The 16,757-nt window shown below is 41.3% G+C and overlaps 1 protein-coding gene across 3 annotated transcripts in view; it reads right to left on the minus strand.

The window, feature by feature from the left end:
- Positions 1–16,757, minus strand: part of KDM4B (lysine demethylase 4B) — a 91,110-nt gene that overhangs the window by 37,101 nt on the left and 37,252 nt on the right. For all 3 annotated transcript variants that reach the window (XM_048077731.2, XM_048077727.2, XM_013195224.3), the window contains exons 7-8: positions 15,943–16,046; positions 11,396–11,533 (exon numbers count right to left, since the gene is read on the minus strand). In XM_048077731.2, the coding sequence (XP_047933688.1) occupies positions 11,396–11,533; positions 15,943–16,046 (242 nt within the window). The remainder of the gene's footprint in view (positions 1–11,395; positions 11,534–15,942; positions 16,047–16,757) is intronic.

Consider the following 16,757-nt stretch of genomic DNA (forward strand, 5'->3'; position numbering starts at 1 on the left):
GAGAGGGAGCAGAAGTGGGAGATCAGAGAAGGAGACTGCGGAGAAAGAGGGGCGAGAAGATTCCTTTGCAACTAATTACCTGCTCTGCTGTATTAGAACAGGACAAAAAGAGCAAGCCTGTGTTTCCCTGTCAATGACAGCCATCTCCATGTACTGCCCGTTTCCATATACACAGAGTCATATTTATTCCAAATATTCTAAGTATGTGATTTGGCCATAAATACACAAGTTTTCTAAGACGTATTATGCCTACACCACCCCCCTCTGTCTCTCCCTACCCCAATCTCTGCAGTACATATCTTTCATTTTCCATTTCCCCCCCTCAAATTCTAACACTTTATTACTCCAGTATTATTAAAATGTGTAGAAGCAACAATATAAAATGAACATGATTATGCTTACACAATCACTAAGGAGAGATAAGAAACCTCGTTTTCTTTATGTGAGGGAAAACGGAACCACAAAGTCCCCATTCAGGTATTCTAGAAATTCCTACTACAGATTTCCTTCCTTTCTTTTGGCAGCATAACACGTACCAGTTGTAGACCTGTGAAAGATTTAGAAGTGATATGGTCACCCAAAGCACGGACCATGACTAAAAGGCAACATGAGGGATATGCTTGTCATATCAAACTGGCAGGTGAGAAATGTAAGGAACTCGGAGATCTCATCAACCATCTTGGTGCCTCTTCTCTGCCTCTCCCCACCTGGTAGCCAGACTGCCACACCGACCTGCTCGGGAACAGCACGGCTGGAGGAGTGACAGATCAAACAACAGAGTATTTGTCATCAAGGAAGATTCATCTCCGAGGACCAACTGCAAGTTCTGAGGAAAGCGGCAGGGGATAGAAAATAAAACAAAACAGTGTTAGGGGTAGTTCTTTGCCTTCAGTTACAGGGTATTTGAGACCCAAAACAGCAACAAGACAATAGGAACTTCCATATTCACCGAGTCTACAGGAACCTATTTGTTCCATCTTCTGAAGACTTTTGCTAGCCCCAGCTCTCCTTTTTCATAAGCTAATGACTTTGCTACCCATATGGGATAAAAATACACAAAGCCAACTTGCAAACAAAAAACCTAGAAAAATAAGGAAATGCAAAGGTGAAACACTTTTCCAACACAGAAAAACAACAAACTTCCCCTATTTCCTACTTTATTATCTGTTACTCAGAGTTGGAGACTGTGGTGAAATACCTGACTGCACCAAGAACCGTCTCATCACTAATAATTCCGTGATAGTTGGAAATGTGTTAATACTGAATGTGTAACTGTTATCTTATTTGCTATTTTATTTTTAAACTAACAAGCATATATAAAATTACAGTCAAATGAAAAGACGAAATGATCTATGAAAAAATGTAGCCTCATTCAACCTCGTTGTAGGGATTCCTTCCCTCACTTCCCAGTTATTACCACTAAACTGAACCCCATCTGTTCTGTAACACAGAAAGAGTTAACGTAAAACAACCCTTCTCCTTACGTAGGAATAGTCACGAAAATGATCTATGTAAATTGGCACATCTGGTTCTCATAGAAAAAACACTCACATTTAGATGAAGTCAGGGCCTGTTGCAAGCACAGTTGTTTAAGACTCAGCTAGCCTCCCACTTTGCCTTAATGGAAGTTTGAACAGAAAAAAAAATACAATGCACTCAAAGTTAAGTTCTTTCAGCTATTATGCCGTCATTAAATGGAAAACCTAAATCTTTGCTTAAGGTTTTTTTTTGTCTGCTTCTTTGTAACGATGAAGCCTAAAAGCAAGTTACTGGGAAAGAAAAGCTGGCTATGTCCAAAAGGTCAGGAAATTCTTGCTGTACGTTATAGGAATACACACTGCTCACACAGAGAACACTCCTAAACGTTTCTCTATGAAGTGCCAGGACAAGATATAAAGCTTCAGCGTTTGGCGGAAACACAAAATGCTCCCAGTACAATACTTCTAAACAGCTATCCAACTGCTTATCCGATTACAGATGTGTTCCTTGAGATCTAGTTAATACTCACCCTGTACAACAGAAAAAACTAGTCTGGACTCCAGCTTATTTCCCTTCCCTTCAGCCCAAAGTTACACTTCCACTCAGCCCCTTAGCAAGCAATGCTCCCAGAGACAACCAAGTTTTCAAAAGTGACAAAAGCACACAAATTGCAGGTAGGTGCCTAAAAGATGAGTGTTGGGTATTCTGCACGTCACTGAGGAGTTAAACTTTGAAAAGAAGGAGAAAAACCTAAAATGCTTCGTTCGTGTGCTTAATGGTTGGTAGTTGAAAGCTTGTGGGAAGGGAGATGAGTCTTGACCCCCTGTTTCTACTCTAATTACAAGCATTGCTGTAAGTCTCAACAACAAACCAGTTCATTAGGAAACCCACTGGAAATCCTCCACAGAGTTTCATAAACAAAACAATTAGGCAAAGACTTCCAAGGACTCCCCCTGGTCCCTGGCCGCAGGGCATGCTTTCTCCTCACTTGCTTCCTTAACTTGCTGCCATAATGTTCCATGCAGATTTCTGTGGGCAGAAGAGCTGGGTAAATAGCGAGTGGTGGTAGCTGGGGAGGCAGTTTTACCTACTCCTCTGCAACATTCAAAATTCAGTATAGAGTGCTATGTGACATGCTTTATGTTAGGCAAATATAATAACACCCCATCCAACTCGCAGGTTTCTGCTGGTATGTTACATGGAGATGTGTCAGCCTTTCCCTCCACCATGCTATTTCACAACTTCTGCCAGAATCGCTTTTTTTTTTTTAAAGCTCTTCTACTATTCCGTAGACCACACCTGTACAGTTGCCAACTACTCCTGAATCTTTCTGAACTATTCCATCATCGTTCCTGAGAGATGTACACAACCCCAGCGGGCGAGGGTCCAGCACTGTGTCTCTGATAAGGCTGAAAGGACCAAGAAAGAAATTCACCGCTCTCAGCAACACTACCAAAAAGGGACTCGGTGAAATACCAGCTCCTCTGTGTTTGGACAGACTCGTTCCAGTACAAGGAATAAACAAAGTAAGACTAAATCATAACCACTGGATAAAAGCCTACAGTGAACACCATTCTGACGTTATCTCAAGCTATTATTTCTTCCGCATCGTAAGCCTTGTGGTTGGTGAAAGAAGTCTACAACCGAGCACTTTTGCTGGCAGAAAGCATGTCATGTCAGCGGGTCAGCACTGTGTTCGTGCATTAAGGAAGCAGCTACCATGCCCTGACATGGCTTAGCGAAGTTCTACAGCTCTGAAGTGACAGATGTACCAGACAACTCCTGCTAAGTCAGTGCAGTTAGCCTTCTATCCTCCTGTTGGATCAACCGCTTCTTATTCATTTTGTTTAAAAAGAAAGCCAAAAGCTGTGATGGTTTGCAGGCCTGTGATATAGCAGATGAAGCAGTAAAATCCACCATTTTGTGTACCACATATGACTAGGAAAATCTACAGGCAGTTTGTAGAAACATGAATCATTTTGTTCGGTGGAATATCAAGTGTTGGTATCTAAAGTGACAACCCAAGATCTGCCTCTAGCACACTGGAATTATTTTCCTGGGTAACAACAAGTATTCCTCAGTGACATTTTTTCAAACGGACAAGAAACTGAGATTTGTTTGTTGCATCTCCAAATGATATAAATTAGAATCAGGGGAGGGCTGATGCATAAATAAAGGAGGCAGGAGGCTGTCTATCAATCCTAAAAGAAACAGCAATCGAGGCCCCTCTGAAAGCCACACACCAAAAGAAGCACTTCTCTCTCTTTCCAGTAATAATCTAGATTCACCTGCATGTATTCTCGAAGCAGTTGGAGAGTTTGGTGAGTTACAGAGCAGAGGTGAGATCTGAATCCTGACAACCGAGATTAGGAAGCGTCCTCAAAGACCCTGCAACAGAACCTGCTGACTGAACCTGCCAGTAGGGAACCGAGCTGGAAGAAAATCAGGAGCATGGCTGTCAGGAAAGACAAATAATTAAGCCAGGTGGAGTTTAAAAAAATTAAAAGACGTTGTTCATAAGCAATCTACTTTAAGCACGCTATAATAAAAAGTAGGCTTTATTTTTAAAAACGTTCTTCCTGCACAGAGCGAAGAGTCAGAAGGTTAACAAATTTTGCCCTTCAGTATGCTGAAGGAATTCCTGTGGAGGACAACAAACAGAAAAGGTACCTGATGAGAAAGTGTGATGTGAATTCACAGCTACTTTACACTTTTATGCTGCTTTTCAGAGTTCTAACATCATCATTTCTGCAACTCTTGAGCAGAATGCACTATTATTTATTCATTCGTAGGTGGGTAAGACTGCTCTTCTTCCTTTGTATCTAAGCCCCCACGTGTCACCCGTGAAGCAATTGAGTGGAGCAACACCAACTGCCCAGGAAAGCACAATGCTATGGCTGCTTTCAAAAGGGATTGTGATGGCCTCGCAGTCCTACTATGCCCAAAGCCTGATGACCCCAAAGCCCCAGCTCTGACACGTGAATGATTGGGGCTGGTAGCCTTTACCAGGGACTCCATGTGACAGGGAAGCTGAGCAAACAAGCTGCAGGGAGCACATTCTTCACATAGCTATTTACTTGCAGCCACAAAGCACACAGCCACCTCCGCACTATAAATCACGGGGTTAGTGAGGCAGGGAAAGGGGGGGAGACTGGCAGCCCAGCCACATCAGGACCCGACGGGCTGAGGGCAGCTCCCAGAGAGTCACCCCGAGCAGGCAAAGTCATTTCCAAGCAGCATTCGGGAAGCCAAGAACAGCTTTACACCTTACAGTAATTAAGCTAAGAGTAAATCAGACTGAGCAATCTTGTAAAGCAGATCCCTAGCAGTTCAGCACCCTAAGGGCGAGAGCAGAGCAGGCAAGCTGCCTGAAGTCATTTTTGCCCCCACTGCCTGCCCAGAGGTATAAAATGTCCCATTTGGGGGGAGTCAGGTCCTGAGCAGCTCCCAGTGACCTGGACTGGGCGCTGCAGTTGCTCATGTGTCCCTTCTTCCAGGGTGGGCCAGAAACCCGCCTGGCACCACCCATCCCAGTGGCTAAAATCCCCCAAACGTCCAGGTTTTGTGATTACAAACCAGCATTTGTTCTTCCTTCCTGAGAAAAATGCTGCCAACCAACCTCCCAGTCAGTACTTCAGAAGGAGGTCTCAGAAGAGAGCTGATAAAATGAAGCTCCGAGAAAACTTCAGAAAAATAACTGTCTCCTTCCCACCTTAACATGAAAAGCACCGTAAAAAATCCTTTTTATTGCAAAGAATCACTGTTTTGTGGAGAGTAAAGCATTAGGAATGTTTACAAATAACACAACAAAACAACTACCAAAAAGGGGAAAGATTTTATACAAGAGCATTTTTTGAATCTGTCTTACAAAAAGGAACTATGGAAATGCTATTCCATACTAGAATATTTATCTTTTCTTTTTTTTTTTTTGGTATTATACGCTTAAAAGGTCCAATTAGAATCAGTTAAGGCATACATACAAAGTAATGCAAAAATACAAGTTTTATTTCCCCTATTTCAGAGACCAATTTTACAGCACTACCAAGCAGTTTCTGCATAATTCTCAGGAATTTTCTTTCTTGGGAAATAAAGGACATCTTTCAAGAGAAAACCTACTAGCATATGAATAGTGAGGAGAAGCAAGCTTCAATTTTGCAATGAAAATTATATGCCAGACAACTTTAAATCACAAACACTCCAAAAGTAAATGTGAGATCTGTTATTCCATTATTATTTTAAAAACGCACACCAAAAAATAAAAATAAAACTCCACCATGGAAGCAACAGTTTGGAAACAACAAGCTATGCAAAAGACCACAGTGTAAGCTCCAAAAGGCACCTCTCTTGGGGATGCCTTTATGTATCGGTAAAATCCAAACAGAAGAGTCTTACTCGTCTTCTTCTCGCCAGAGAAAGGAGTAAGCAGCAGAGGACTGAGCTGCGCTGGAGCGGAGGTCTCTCCTGGAATGCTCTGCAGGTGGAGATGAAGGCTACTTGTTTCAGGACACAAAGTGTAGGATTTGGGAAGGAGGGCAACTTGACCCCATTTTATACTGAGAGAGAGATAAATCCAGCACTATCTCTGGAGTAAATAAGAGATAAAATGAAGGTATGAAAATGTCAACCGATGGTAACGCAGATGCTATCATCCAGGAGTGTCTGCTAGTAACATAAAGGGAAGAGCAAAAAATTGTTCCCCTCCCACCCACTTATTTCCAGTCCAGTTTGAAAAAAACAGAAAAGCCGACCTGTGAGACACACTTGAATTTCTTATAAAATTGTATACTCTGAAAGTGTCTTTTCAAACTAGAGGAGACTTATAGGCCGCATCGACTTCAAGGAGGACACTTTACTAAACCAGTTGATGTTGAAAGGGTTGTTTAGTCAAACACACTGCTAAGACCACCCTCAGCCTATTGATGGTTGCGTCCAGGAGTTTTCAGAAACAAACGGAACCAAAAAAAAACAATGCAGAAAGCAGCTGCAGGCTCATATTACAAAAAAAAAAAAAAGAAAAAAGCCACAAACACAAAACACACTGAACAAACCCAAACCTAATGGTAGGGAATGAAAATGATCATTCACTGCCTTTCATTCATCAGGCCTTTTTCAACAAAAAAATTAATGGTAGACAAACGACTGAAGAGCACCAACTACCGAGTACAAAGCAAAGTATTTCTCTGTAATTTCCAGGCTCTGCCTGTGCAGGTAAACATTAACTACAGCATACAAAAGTAAAACCATCCCTATTCAACTGTATTATTTAATCGGCAATATGAAGGCCTAAAGCAGAGTGTTCAGATCACAGGTGACTCCTGACATCGTGCCGCTATCTGTAACTCCTTGAAAAACCCTTTAACTCCTTTCTGAATCTCTTCTTACTTCACACATTATAGCAGCCCGATGCTGACGTTAGTCAGATAGGGCCGTATCTTAAAAAGGGCATCTCCTGCTAGAGTTTGATCTCCACATCTAATATAGCAAAGAATGCTGAAATGAATTACCATTAAGTATTTGGAAATACCTAGTGATGACTGCACCCCAGGATGACCTACGGGAGCCCCAGGGTTAACTGAAGGTCTCTCTCCCACCTGTAGAAGAGTAGCTGAGAGATTTTCTTTCTGCACAGATTAAGTGAAATAGGAACTATGGTTGGTCTTAAAGTCAGTCACCTTGACTGGAAAGAAGTCGGCTGCAACAGAAGGCTCCTTGAGGACTGGTGGGAGACATTTACAATGACAGTAAATGAGGTAACAGTTAAAGAGCTGTTAATTCTTACACTTCTGGGCACAATGTCCAGCTGCAGGCGAGACATCTATTTCCCGGTGGTACACCACCATGTAATTAGAGACCTGAGGTAAAGGAGAGTGTTATATCCTTCCTCTGAATCGAAAGAGACTGACATTTTCTAAGAACTGGGGAGCAACCAGTCCTGAGGATTTAAATACATCATGAGCGGTGACAGGAATTTTGTCCGCCACATACCAGCACTGAGGCTAGAGAAGCACTTACCACATAGATCAGCAAGTCGGACTTCAGAAGCAAACACCTGCTATAAATAAAAAGCTGAAACAAAACCAGGGCAAGCATAAGAAAAGAAACCAGAGATTTCTGCTGAACGCTTGTGGTAACCAATGTGCCAAACGCCATCGTTTTTCAGGTTTCCCACCTGAGCCTGGGGCAGACTAAACATAGAGGAGACATCTGATAGATGAAGACAGTAAATGGTAAGAGATTATTGTCAGGGTTGGTTACAACTTGCATCTAAATGCGTGAAACCCAGAAGGAACATCCCCATGACCATTACAGACAGACAAACACCCATCCAGTTCCTTTATGGCAGCTTCTCCTGCACAGTTCTGAAAGAGACTCCACCACCTCTCCACTAGGTTCTCAGAAAGCTGTGAACCAGACAGCTAATTTCTTCACCCAAGGGTTTACCAAGCCAATTTCCAATTGCATTTTTAAGCATCTGTTGATCCTGGTTACGGGTTTACACAAACACAAGTACACCTACCAACTATCAGTCTCCCACACAACTCCGCAGCCATTGCCGTTTTTGCCAATGCTGATGCTTGTTCTACAATTCGAGCAGAAACGGTGTCTAAGAAGCTGATCTTTAAACTTCGCTCCAGTCGTCATGTATTTACAGCCTAGGCAGGTTCCACGGTGGTTAGCAGAACATTTCATCTGTTTGGCAGGCAATTAGCACGGTTCTATCTATGGTTTTTGGAGGTAAGCCATTACCTTCCTGTCTCTAACTCTATGCCACTGACATGTCTCACTCTATTCATAGCTCTGAAAAAAGCAGAATTCAAATTTAATCCCCAGGATAACGTCCAGAAGAACATTACAACTGTCTAATTTTGAACCTTACCTTGTCACCAATCTCATGAGTACTGGCAGGACAAGGAGAGAAGAGAATCACTTTACAGCCTGGTTGCACTGCAGTAACACTACGGACCTATGGAGCACCATCCACTCAAGAGTTTCTAAGAATTTTAATAATGACCGTATGACATGAAAAAAAACCCTGCTCTGATGTAGGCAAATATAATCGAATTGTGCCTGACAGCACAGAAATCAATATAGCCATTTCTAAATTTAGCAAAGCTGCAGTAGTTAACCAAAAATTGCACTCCTGGATGTCTCTCTCCCTGAACTCCTTCTCCTTAAATGTGTAGGCAGGTGGGGTGTAGAGAGTCAGCTGATGTTCCATTAAAGTTCCTGTTTAACTTAAAATGGGATTTAAATAAACCTTTTGCCCTCACTGTGTAACAGCATTCATACCTCATCTGGAGCCTGATAGTAAGGTATCAAAGGGTTAATTAACATGTATGCAATGTGTGGTTTAGGTAATATTAAATGGAAATCTCTGAACAGACAAGTGTCAGCAAGTGCAATGGAAATAAATTGGGCATCTCCTTCCACACTTCAACCTTCTTTCCCTAGATTTGCTCAGAGCTCTCTATGCTGCTTGTTCAGTAATTTCACGCTACGCTGCTTAACAATGTAAGCATGGAGGCTCAATCTAAAACTGCACTTCCCAAATGTCACTTGTTTGTGAACACATGGCTGAACCCAAAATTGCTTTTAATATTAGAGAGGTGCCTGCTGGCACTGCTGTAGTTAAGGGTCTGTCAGAACTTCCACAATAAACCCCATTTTCTGGGGTGTATAACCACAACCATTTGCTACAGACAAGCCTGGCATACAAGGTCACAACAAACTAACTTGATTTTTTTTTAACATTTTCAAACCAAGTTTGCTTGGCCATTTTTGACTGTAAGACACTTAACACCGTTTTGAGGCCTCTCACGGTTCTAGGTTTTTCTTACCCTCTCTTTAGCTCCAGAACAAATTCAAATGGACAACTCCCAGTCCACCTCCACATGGTCTCAGAGCCCACGGCTACTGCCACATGGTCTGCTTTACCGCCTTCAAGGATTGCAAAAAGATTACAAACACCAACCCTGGATTCGCATCCTTGAACACTGGCAGGGGACAGCGGGAACAAATACATGACTTTTCAGTATGAGGATTTTTCTATTCTGAGAATCGTTTCAGTTGCCATTACTAGCAATTCAGAGGTATTACCTGGCTGGCACAGTGAATGTTATACTTCATGGCACAGCCACTAGCATGCCTAATGTAAGATGCTTTTACACCACGGTGGTTTCAGAAATGAAATAATAAAATCTATTTGTTTATTTTAGACAAGGAGAGTGCTCAGGTGCCGAATTTGTTGGCTAACAGCTGACTCCTTGAAACTGTGGGCTGAATATTACTGAAAAAATAAACAAGACAGACACCCAAAGGTAACCCGAAGGGCTAAACTTGCTTTCTGTGGATAAGCTTCTCGGACACTGAGTGTTGCAATGTTTGACAGTCAAGGACTGCCTGCCTGCAGTTGCTGAGGCAGGACATAAATACCAAGAGATGGAAAAAAGCAGGAAAAAAGGCTTCTGTGGGTTAACAACCACCTTCCTTTCCTAGTTGCCTTAATGATGCTTACTAATTAAAAAGGAAAACTAGGAAGAAACAGCATGGCTTTTTTCATGATTCTACAAGATCCCTCACTGTCTGCAGTGCCAGAAACAGCACTAGCTTCGAGAAGCAGGAAGGAGTGACTGGCATTAATCACAAAGCAACCACTCAGGATAATTAACACACAGCAACGATCACTTCTGAATATAATTATGCATAGAAAGTTTCAGCTTGGGCCGAATGTGGCGGAAGGCATTACAGCACAAAGGTGAAGGGTTAAAGACAGCATTTTCAACGAGCCTAGGATCCCAAAGTGGAGAAGATAGTGACTACATTCAGTGATCATCTACCTTTCTTAGAATATAAACCCTAGTAAAGGAAAAATGGGCATCATTACAGTGTTCCACAGATTGAGGCACAGATGCACTTGCAGCCCATTTTCAATGGGGTTGGTTTTGCCCAGAACAAAGCATTAGGATGCATTATGAAACCTGCAGAGTCACACCGAGTTGATAGAAGAAAAATAAGTGAAGGAGATGATATAAATGCTATTCTAGAGTGAAATCTAAGTCTGCCTTTCTGGAAAGGAACATCTGAGGCAATTTTACACTGCTACCCCATGGCAATCATTTATCCTTTCCCCAAAGACTGTGTGGAACTGATCCCTAATTTAAAAATTCACAGATTTTATTGAACCAGTTATGCTGCACTGCATCACGTCTAATGTACCAAAGACATCAATGCATTAAAAACAAGCCATTTAAGGCAGACTTTCAAAAAAGAGAAAAACTATATTAATCAGTTTGAAATATATGCCCGTAGCTGCTAATAATTCACATTTAAAAACCAGAGAACACAGTATGCATGCTTTCATGAAAAACTGTCAGTGCCCTCGGAACTGTCAAAAATAACAAAAACATACAAGAAATTTGCCTTAATGAAATAGCCATACACAGCCATTCCAGCACGATTCTCCTCCTGAGACATGACTCAGGCTTTTTGTACTATGCAGATGGTAGAGAAATCCAAATATTTTCAGAAGGTTATTGGTATATTCCTATGAAAGTTTAAGATGTCTCCAGCTTATTCCTTCTCCTTCAGCGTGTGCCTAATGAATTGTATTCAGTCATATCAGTCACCTTATTCAGTGTGAAATACAGTTTGGATGCTTCAGAAAACTAATCCAAACTTATTAGTTTCAAAACAACCTCTCTACAAGGTGCATGTACATTCAGCATTCAAGAAAGTCATTATACGCCCTTAGAATGACATGAATTATCAACAAGAACAAAACAACAACATGGAACAATGAAAGAGTATATCCTCAAAACAATTTCAGTTTTGGTCAAAAGGACAAGTCCCCCACTCAATTGTTTGCATTTCATGAGCTGATGGTCTTAAGTAATCCCTCATCCAAACAGACACCTACTTGGGTTGCCATTTTTCCGTAGTCGATCCACCGCAAAGTGGCAAAGTTGGTAGACTCGGCACAGTTGAAGCCGTGATTGAAGCCAGCATGGTAACCGTAAGGAAATGTAATCATGAATTCTCCAGCTTCCTGGGTGATCTGAAAAACAAAAATAAGACATACCCCACAGATCAGTTGAAATAGTAGTTTGAGAACAGAGTTAAATCTCTCTGGTTAAATCTCTCTCTCTCTCCCCCAGCTGGAGGGGAGGCAAAACAGTCACTGCCAACTCTTGGCAAAACCTGGAACAACTTTTTGCTAACAGCAGAAATACCGAAGTAATTCTACTCATGAAAAAAGACAGTACAAAGGATGGAAGCCATCACAAGATCTGAACTCTGCTGAGTCAAAGTTACAGAAAGAATCCCAGGCTACAGCAGTTCAGAAGATCAACAAATTTTTTGATGGTCATCACTTCAGCTTATGTTAAGATCAAACCCATGTTCATACTCCATGCTAGTGGGGCGAAGTAAATTGGATTTCCCACCTAAACATCCACTCTGCCTTGCAGTGTCCTGCTGAAATACATGCTACTTTTCACTGTATTTATTTCCTCACTCATATTTAATCATTCTTATTCCCATTCGTTCACCCATTAGTCAAACAACCTAAAAATTACAGCTCACCATTTGTCTACTCAAGTAAAATTAAAACAATAAGCAAAAAGATTGAAAACTGCCCATTACAGCTGTAATCAGAGGCCAATCAATTCCCAACGCTTTTCGAAAATCACCTTTTAAAAACCTACGAAGAGGAGACATCGGGGAAGAAAGGAAGGTAATTAAATCCTAGCACACAGCGTAAGAACTGGCAGCAATACAGCGCGCTTTGAGCAATCCTCCCGGGCCAGCTCACCAAAACGTACGATAGCATCTCCCTTCGACAGATCACAAAAGAGGCAAAATTTGTCCTTCCCTTGTCTTTCTAAACCAGAAGTGCTGACCAGGCTTTCATAACAGCCACATGACGCCTCTGGATCATTTCCCACAACACAGTGGTTCAGAGCCTACAGAGGTTTTGAAGAACTTACACTTAAAAGCACAAGGATCGGTCCACATAGGAAATGTGAGCAGCAGTTAAAATATTTACCCACTATGCTGATCAAACACCTAAGCCTGCTAATGCTATGAACGTTAGCAGAACAAAAAGAATTAAAAAAAGAAAAAAGAAAAGCTTATATGACAACACGAGAAGCTTCTGGATGAGAGGTGCCGAAGTCCGGTCTGCAGCCAGCTTCACGGCGCGTTCCCCATCCAGCCCCCTCCATAAATCAAAGCAGAGCGGTAGATTGCTAACTTCACAAGACGGAAAGATTATGTTTCTGTCACGAAATCTACATCCTGGTGTCTTCATTTCAAGCCCACAGTGTATGTCCTCCATGTCACTGCTGTCAACATTATCCCTACAATAAATTAGAAAGCACTCGAGATGATGGATAGGCCATGCAGAAAAGTAATAACTATTGAAAGAAAGCCAGCACAAACTGCCACTCATGGAGAAAGCCCTAAATTTACTGACTTCTGCAAGCTCTTGAAGAATAAATGGAGAAATCAATAGGAGATTACAGAAATACACATTTTTAATTATTAAAAAGCCCTAGTATTGATCTGCTTCTTTTTTTCCAGAAGTAAATACCATTATAGAGATTTATAAATGTGTGCTTATTCACTTCATTGAAATCTGCCAAGAATTTAGATGAAGGGATCCTATCTCTGTTTCTAAAGAAAAATGGCACACATTCCCTGTCTGTGAATAATAGCGATCCTCCTTCAAAAGCTACTATTTCAGGACAGGGGTTATTCAGATACAGGCTGCTCTGACTTAAGAGATCTCCTCCTCCTCCTCTTCACATTTAAAAACAACCAGTGACTGCCCGAGAGTTGAGCGAATCTATCACAAATACACATTTTCACCCCGCGCTCTGTAAATCAGGCTTAGGAATTATATTGCTTTAGGTAAGATGTTAATAATCCCCCTTCCTTTAAAATATAAAGCTTGGCTTTGACATGCACTAGCCTCTCCTATTTTTTAGGGGGGGTAAAGAAGAAATAGATAAAAATCAGATTCGTAGCATTCAGGGAGCACGTATTTTAAAGGTTCTACATATAATCAGCATGAAGGAGACACCAGATATGAATCTGTAAAAAAACCTTCATGTCACAAATCAAAAGATTCAGAGCAGGAAGCCTAGCTAAATGGGAGAAGGCTTTTTACCAAGCAACAAATTAGAAATTCCCTTATTTAAAGCACTTCACACCCCATGCCTATCACCATACAGAACAGTAAAGCTGACCTGGGATAAGCTTGGAAGGAAAGCCTTCCTCTAGCAACATTTTTTTTATATATACATATATTTATTTTTACAAACTCTTTTTTTCCTCTTGCACGGTTATTGATCAGAAACCACTTACCATACAATTACCAGTCAATGTCCCTTTCCACAAATACATGGAAAAGCAAACACATAAAGATGTATCACTCCGGAGCAAAATCTGCCCACCTACAACATTTAAACTTCTGAAGCCTGACAAGAATTTCCTTCCTGTTCTGACCCCCTGCGGACACAAGAGCACTGCCCAAACACACCACCCGAATGACACGGCAGAAATTAATTCCCATTTCCTGTTCTCTTCCATTCCACAGGAAGGGATGCCAGCAGGGGGCTGCATGACAGACTTCACTTACAATGCCTAGGTTGCACCAACAGGTACTTTTTAATCATTATTATTTTCAGCTTTTTTAGATAAGCAGTGACCGCTCGTTAGGCTCTGTTCAATGTGTTCTGGAATCACTTACGAAGCTGTTTTAACCAGAAGCCATACGAAAAATACCATTAATAGCAGCAAGACACAGCATGCAACTGATACTGCAGCAGAAAAAAGCATAAGAAGAAATTCTTAAACTTCACCATTTAAGTGACATTTAGACCAATAAAGATAAGGTCGGACAGACTTTTCAGAAGATCACACTGCCTACAAGTTTTGTACTCTTTTGGGAGTACGGTTGGAATAGACATCTTTGACCCTCCATCAAGTCATTTCTCCAAGGGGCATCTATGCATTGAGATGCCACCCACATTCCAGTCTGCCCATCCACTTTCCTGAAATTTGTAAAATTAAAACCCTTACCAAAAAAAATCAGATCCCACAATTAGATCTTTTCATTATTATTTTCAACCATACGTAGCAGATATCAATATTTTCACACTTGGGATTTAGGTTTCACAGACAGAATTACAAGAAAAATGGTTTGTTGATCTGTAAGAACAATTTAATATCGACCATCGTGTGCAAACTAGGCCAAGTCTAGCTAGCCACTGATGTTGAACCGTAAGCACCGCACATTGCTTCACGCAAGTCTCCTCTGCACTGACAGCGAGCTCATCTGACAAGCCAGATGATCACGCTTCAAATTTCATTCATCACAGCCTTCCACCAGGAAAAATGAAACAGTCCCTGGAGCAGTAAATTGAATGAATTCATGGTTTTTATGCTATAAAAAAGCCAAGATCTTTTACCTCCATCTCAAAGAATCACTAGGCTCATCAAATAGGTGCCATACTTTGTCTCAGGTGGACTAACTCTAGCAAAACCATGCTTAAAAATGATCAGAGCTCAAGAGTTCTTACGCAGAAAAAGAAGGGCATAATATCTAGAATGCTGATGATGCAAGGGGGTTGAGGAAGGATGAAATCAATTTGAATCAGGCACTGATTCTTTGAATCTTTGACACTTCCCACCAGAGTTAAGAGTCACAGTGTCTCCAACTCGATTCCTTTTCCCACACCCGGACAGGATCATACCCTGACACGATGTCTTAACCCCCCTGGCAGGACAAGAGCTCCGTACGCTGCTAACACGCAGAAGCAGTAACTGCTTGATTGATTCTACACAGATATGAAATCCGTGGTAAGCATGCTTGGCTGAGGAGATTTACTTCTTGTCCAAAGACTTTGAGAATAAGCATATTAAAGCGATCACTCCAAATAAACACGACCCAGCATTTCAAATAAGACGACTTAAGAGATGCATGGATCCTTGCTGGCCCTGTGTAGACAGAAGGCTTGTACAACAGAGAACCAGTATGTCTAACTCCAGTTTTTGATTCATACTGGATCCAGGAGAAAAAAAAATTAAGCCTGTGTTCAAGAATTACCTGTGAGTTATGCAGCCTATTGATAAGCCATAGCACCTGAATTACAGTTTAGCCCTGCCTACCTGGAGAAGCTCCGTAAGTGACGAAGTTACGATGCTTAAGTTAGCTCTCGTGAAAGGTTTTACAAATAGAGGTACTTCACAAAGCTTGTCCTAGACAAACCACAAATCCTCATTTACAGGTATCCAGCTGGTTTAAACTGATATGATACATTTAGCATAATAATGCATTTGGAAATTAAGCAAATTGCTCCCCAGTGGCTTGCAATGAATTGTTTCCTTAAAAGAGGGGTGTTGTGGTTTGTGCAACTCAACAGCTTACCGGCATCTCCAAAGTATCTTTTTGGTACATACCCGGTCAAAAGGAATGCCGTACTTCTTCAAGATTGAGGGCGAAATGAGGGTCATCTTGTGACGGAGGAAAGCATCGCATCCCTGAGAGCTTCCAGGAAAAAAACCTGTGAAGACATTACAAAGAGGGCTATCATTTCTGGAGTATTATATCCAATCATTATTTAATCAGAGACAAGATGACAAAATGAAAACCTGCCTAGATACTTTAGATAGATAAAAACAATAGGCATACTACTAAAGATGTCAGTAGTTAGCACATGCCTCACTGTTTAAAATACCACATAAATCTTGTGGGGGAAAAAAAATTGCATGTTGATGCACATAAGTGTTAATCCCATTCAAGTTGAGAGTTAGCTTGTAAATCATACATATTTGGGCATAAGCAACTTGGCCAGAATTTCAGGAAAATCCTAACAAATTAAGAAACAGAACCTGGCTGTCTCACGTTTGGGCTAGACTCTGAGCCACCCTTTTTCTGAATATGGACAAGGAAAAATTGACAAGCATGCACCATCTACTCCATACTGATATGTCCTTTTTATACCTTCTTTGATGGGCAGCTATATTATTCCTGGGAAAGTAACACAACTGTTATCAAACGATTCCAGAACGATCTGCCCTACATACCAGCCTAAAGGAAAAAAAAAATAAGCATGCAGATGTTAATATGCAGTCAAAAGAAAGAAACAAAACAAAACATATCCACTACAAGGTAGTGGAAAAAGGGACACTTATTCACTGGCCACAGCAGTCACTCGTATGTCTGGCAGAGACAGCATGATCTGACTCAGCATCTCAACAGTACGAAGTACAAG

This window comes from Anser cygnoides, chromosome 27, assembly GCF_040182565.1.
Source record: "Anser cygnoides isolate HZ-2024a breed goose chromosome 27, Taihu_goose_T2T_genome, whole genome shotgun sequence".
Taxonomy (NCBI): Eukaryota; Metazoa; Chordata; class Aves; order Anseriformes; family Anatidae; genus Anser; species Anser cygnoides.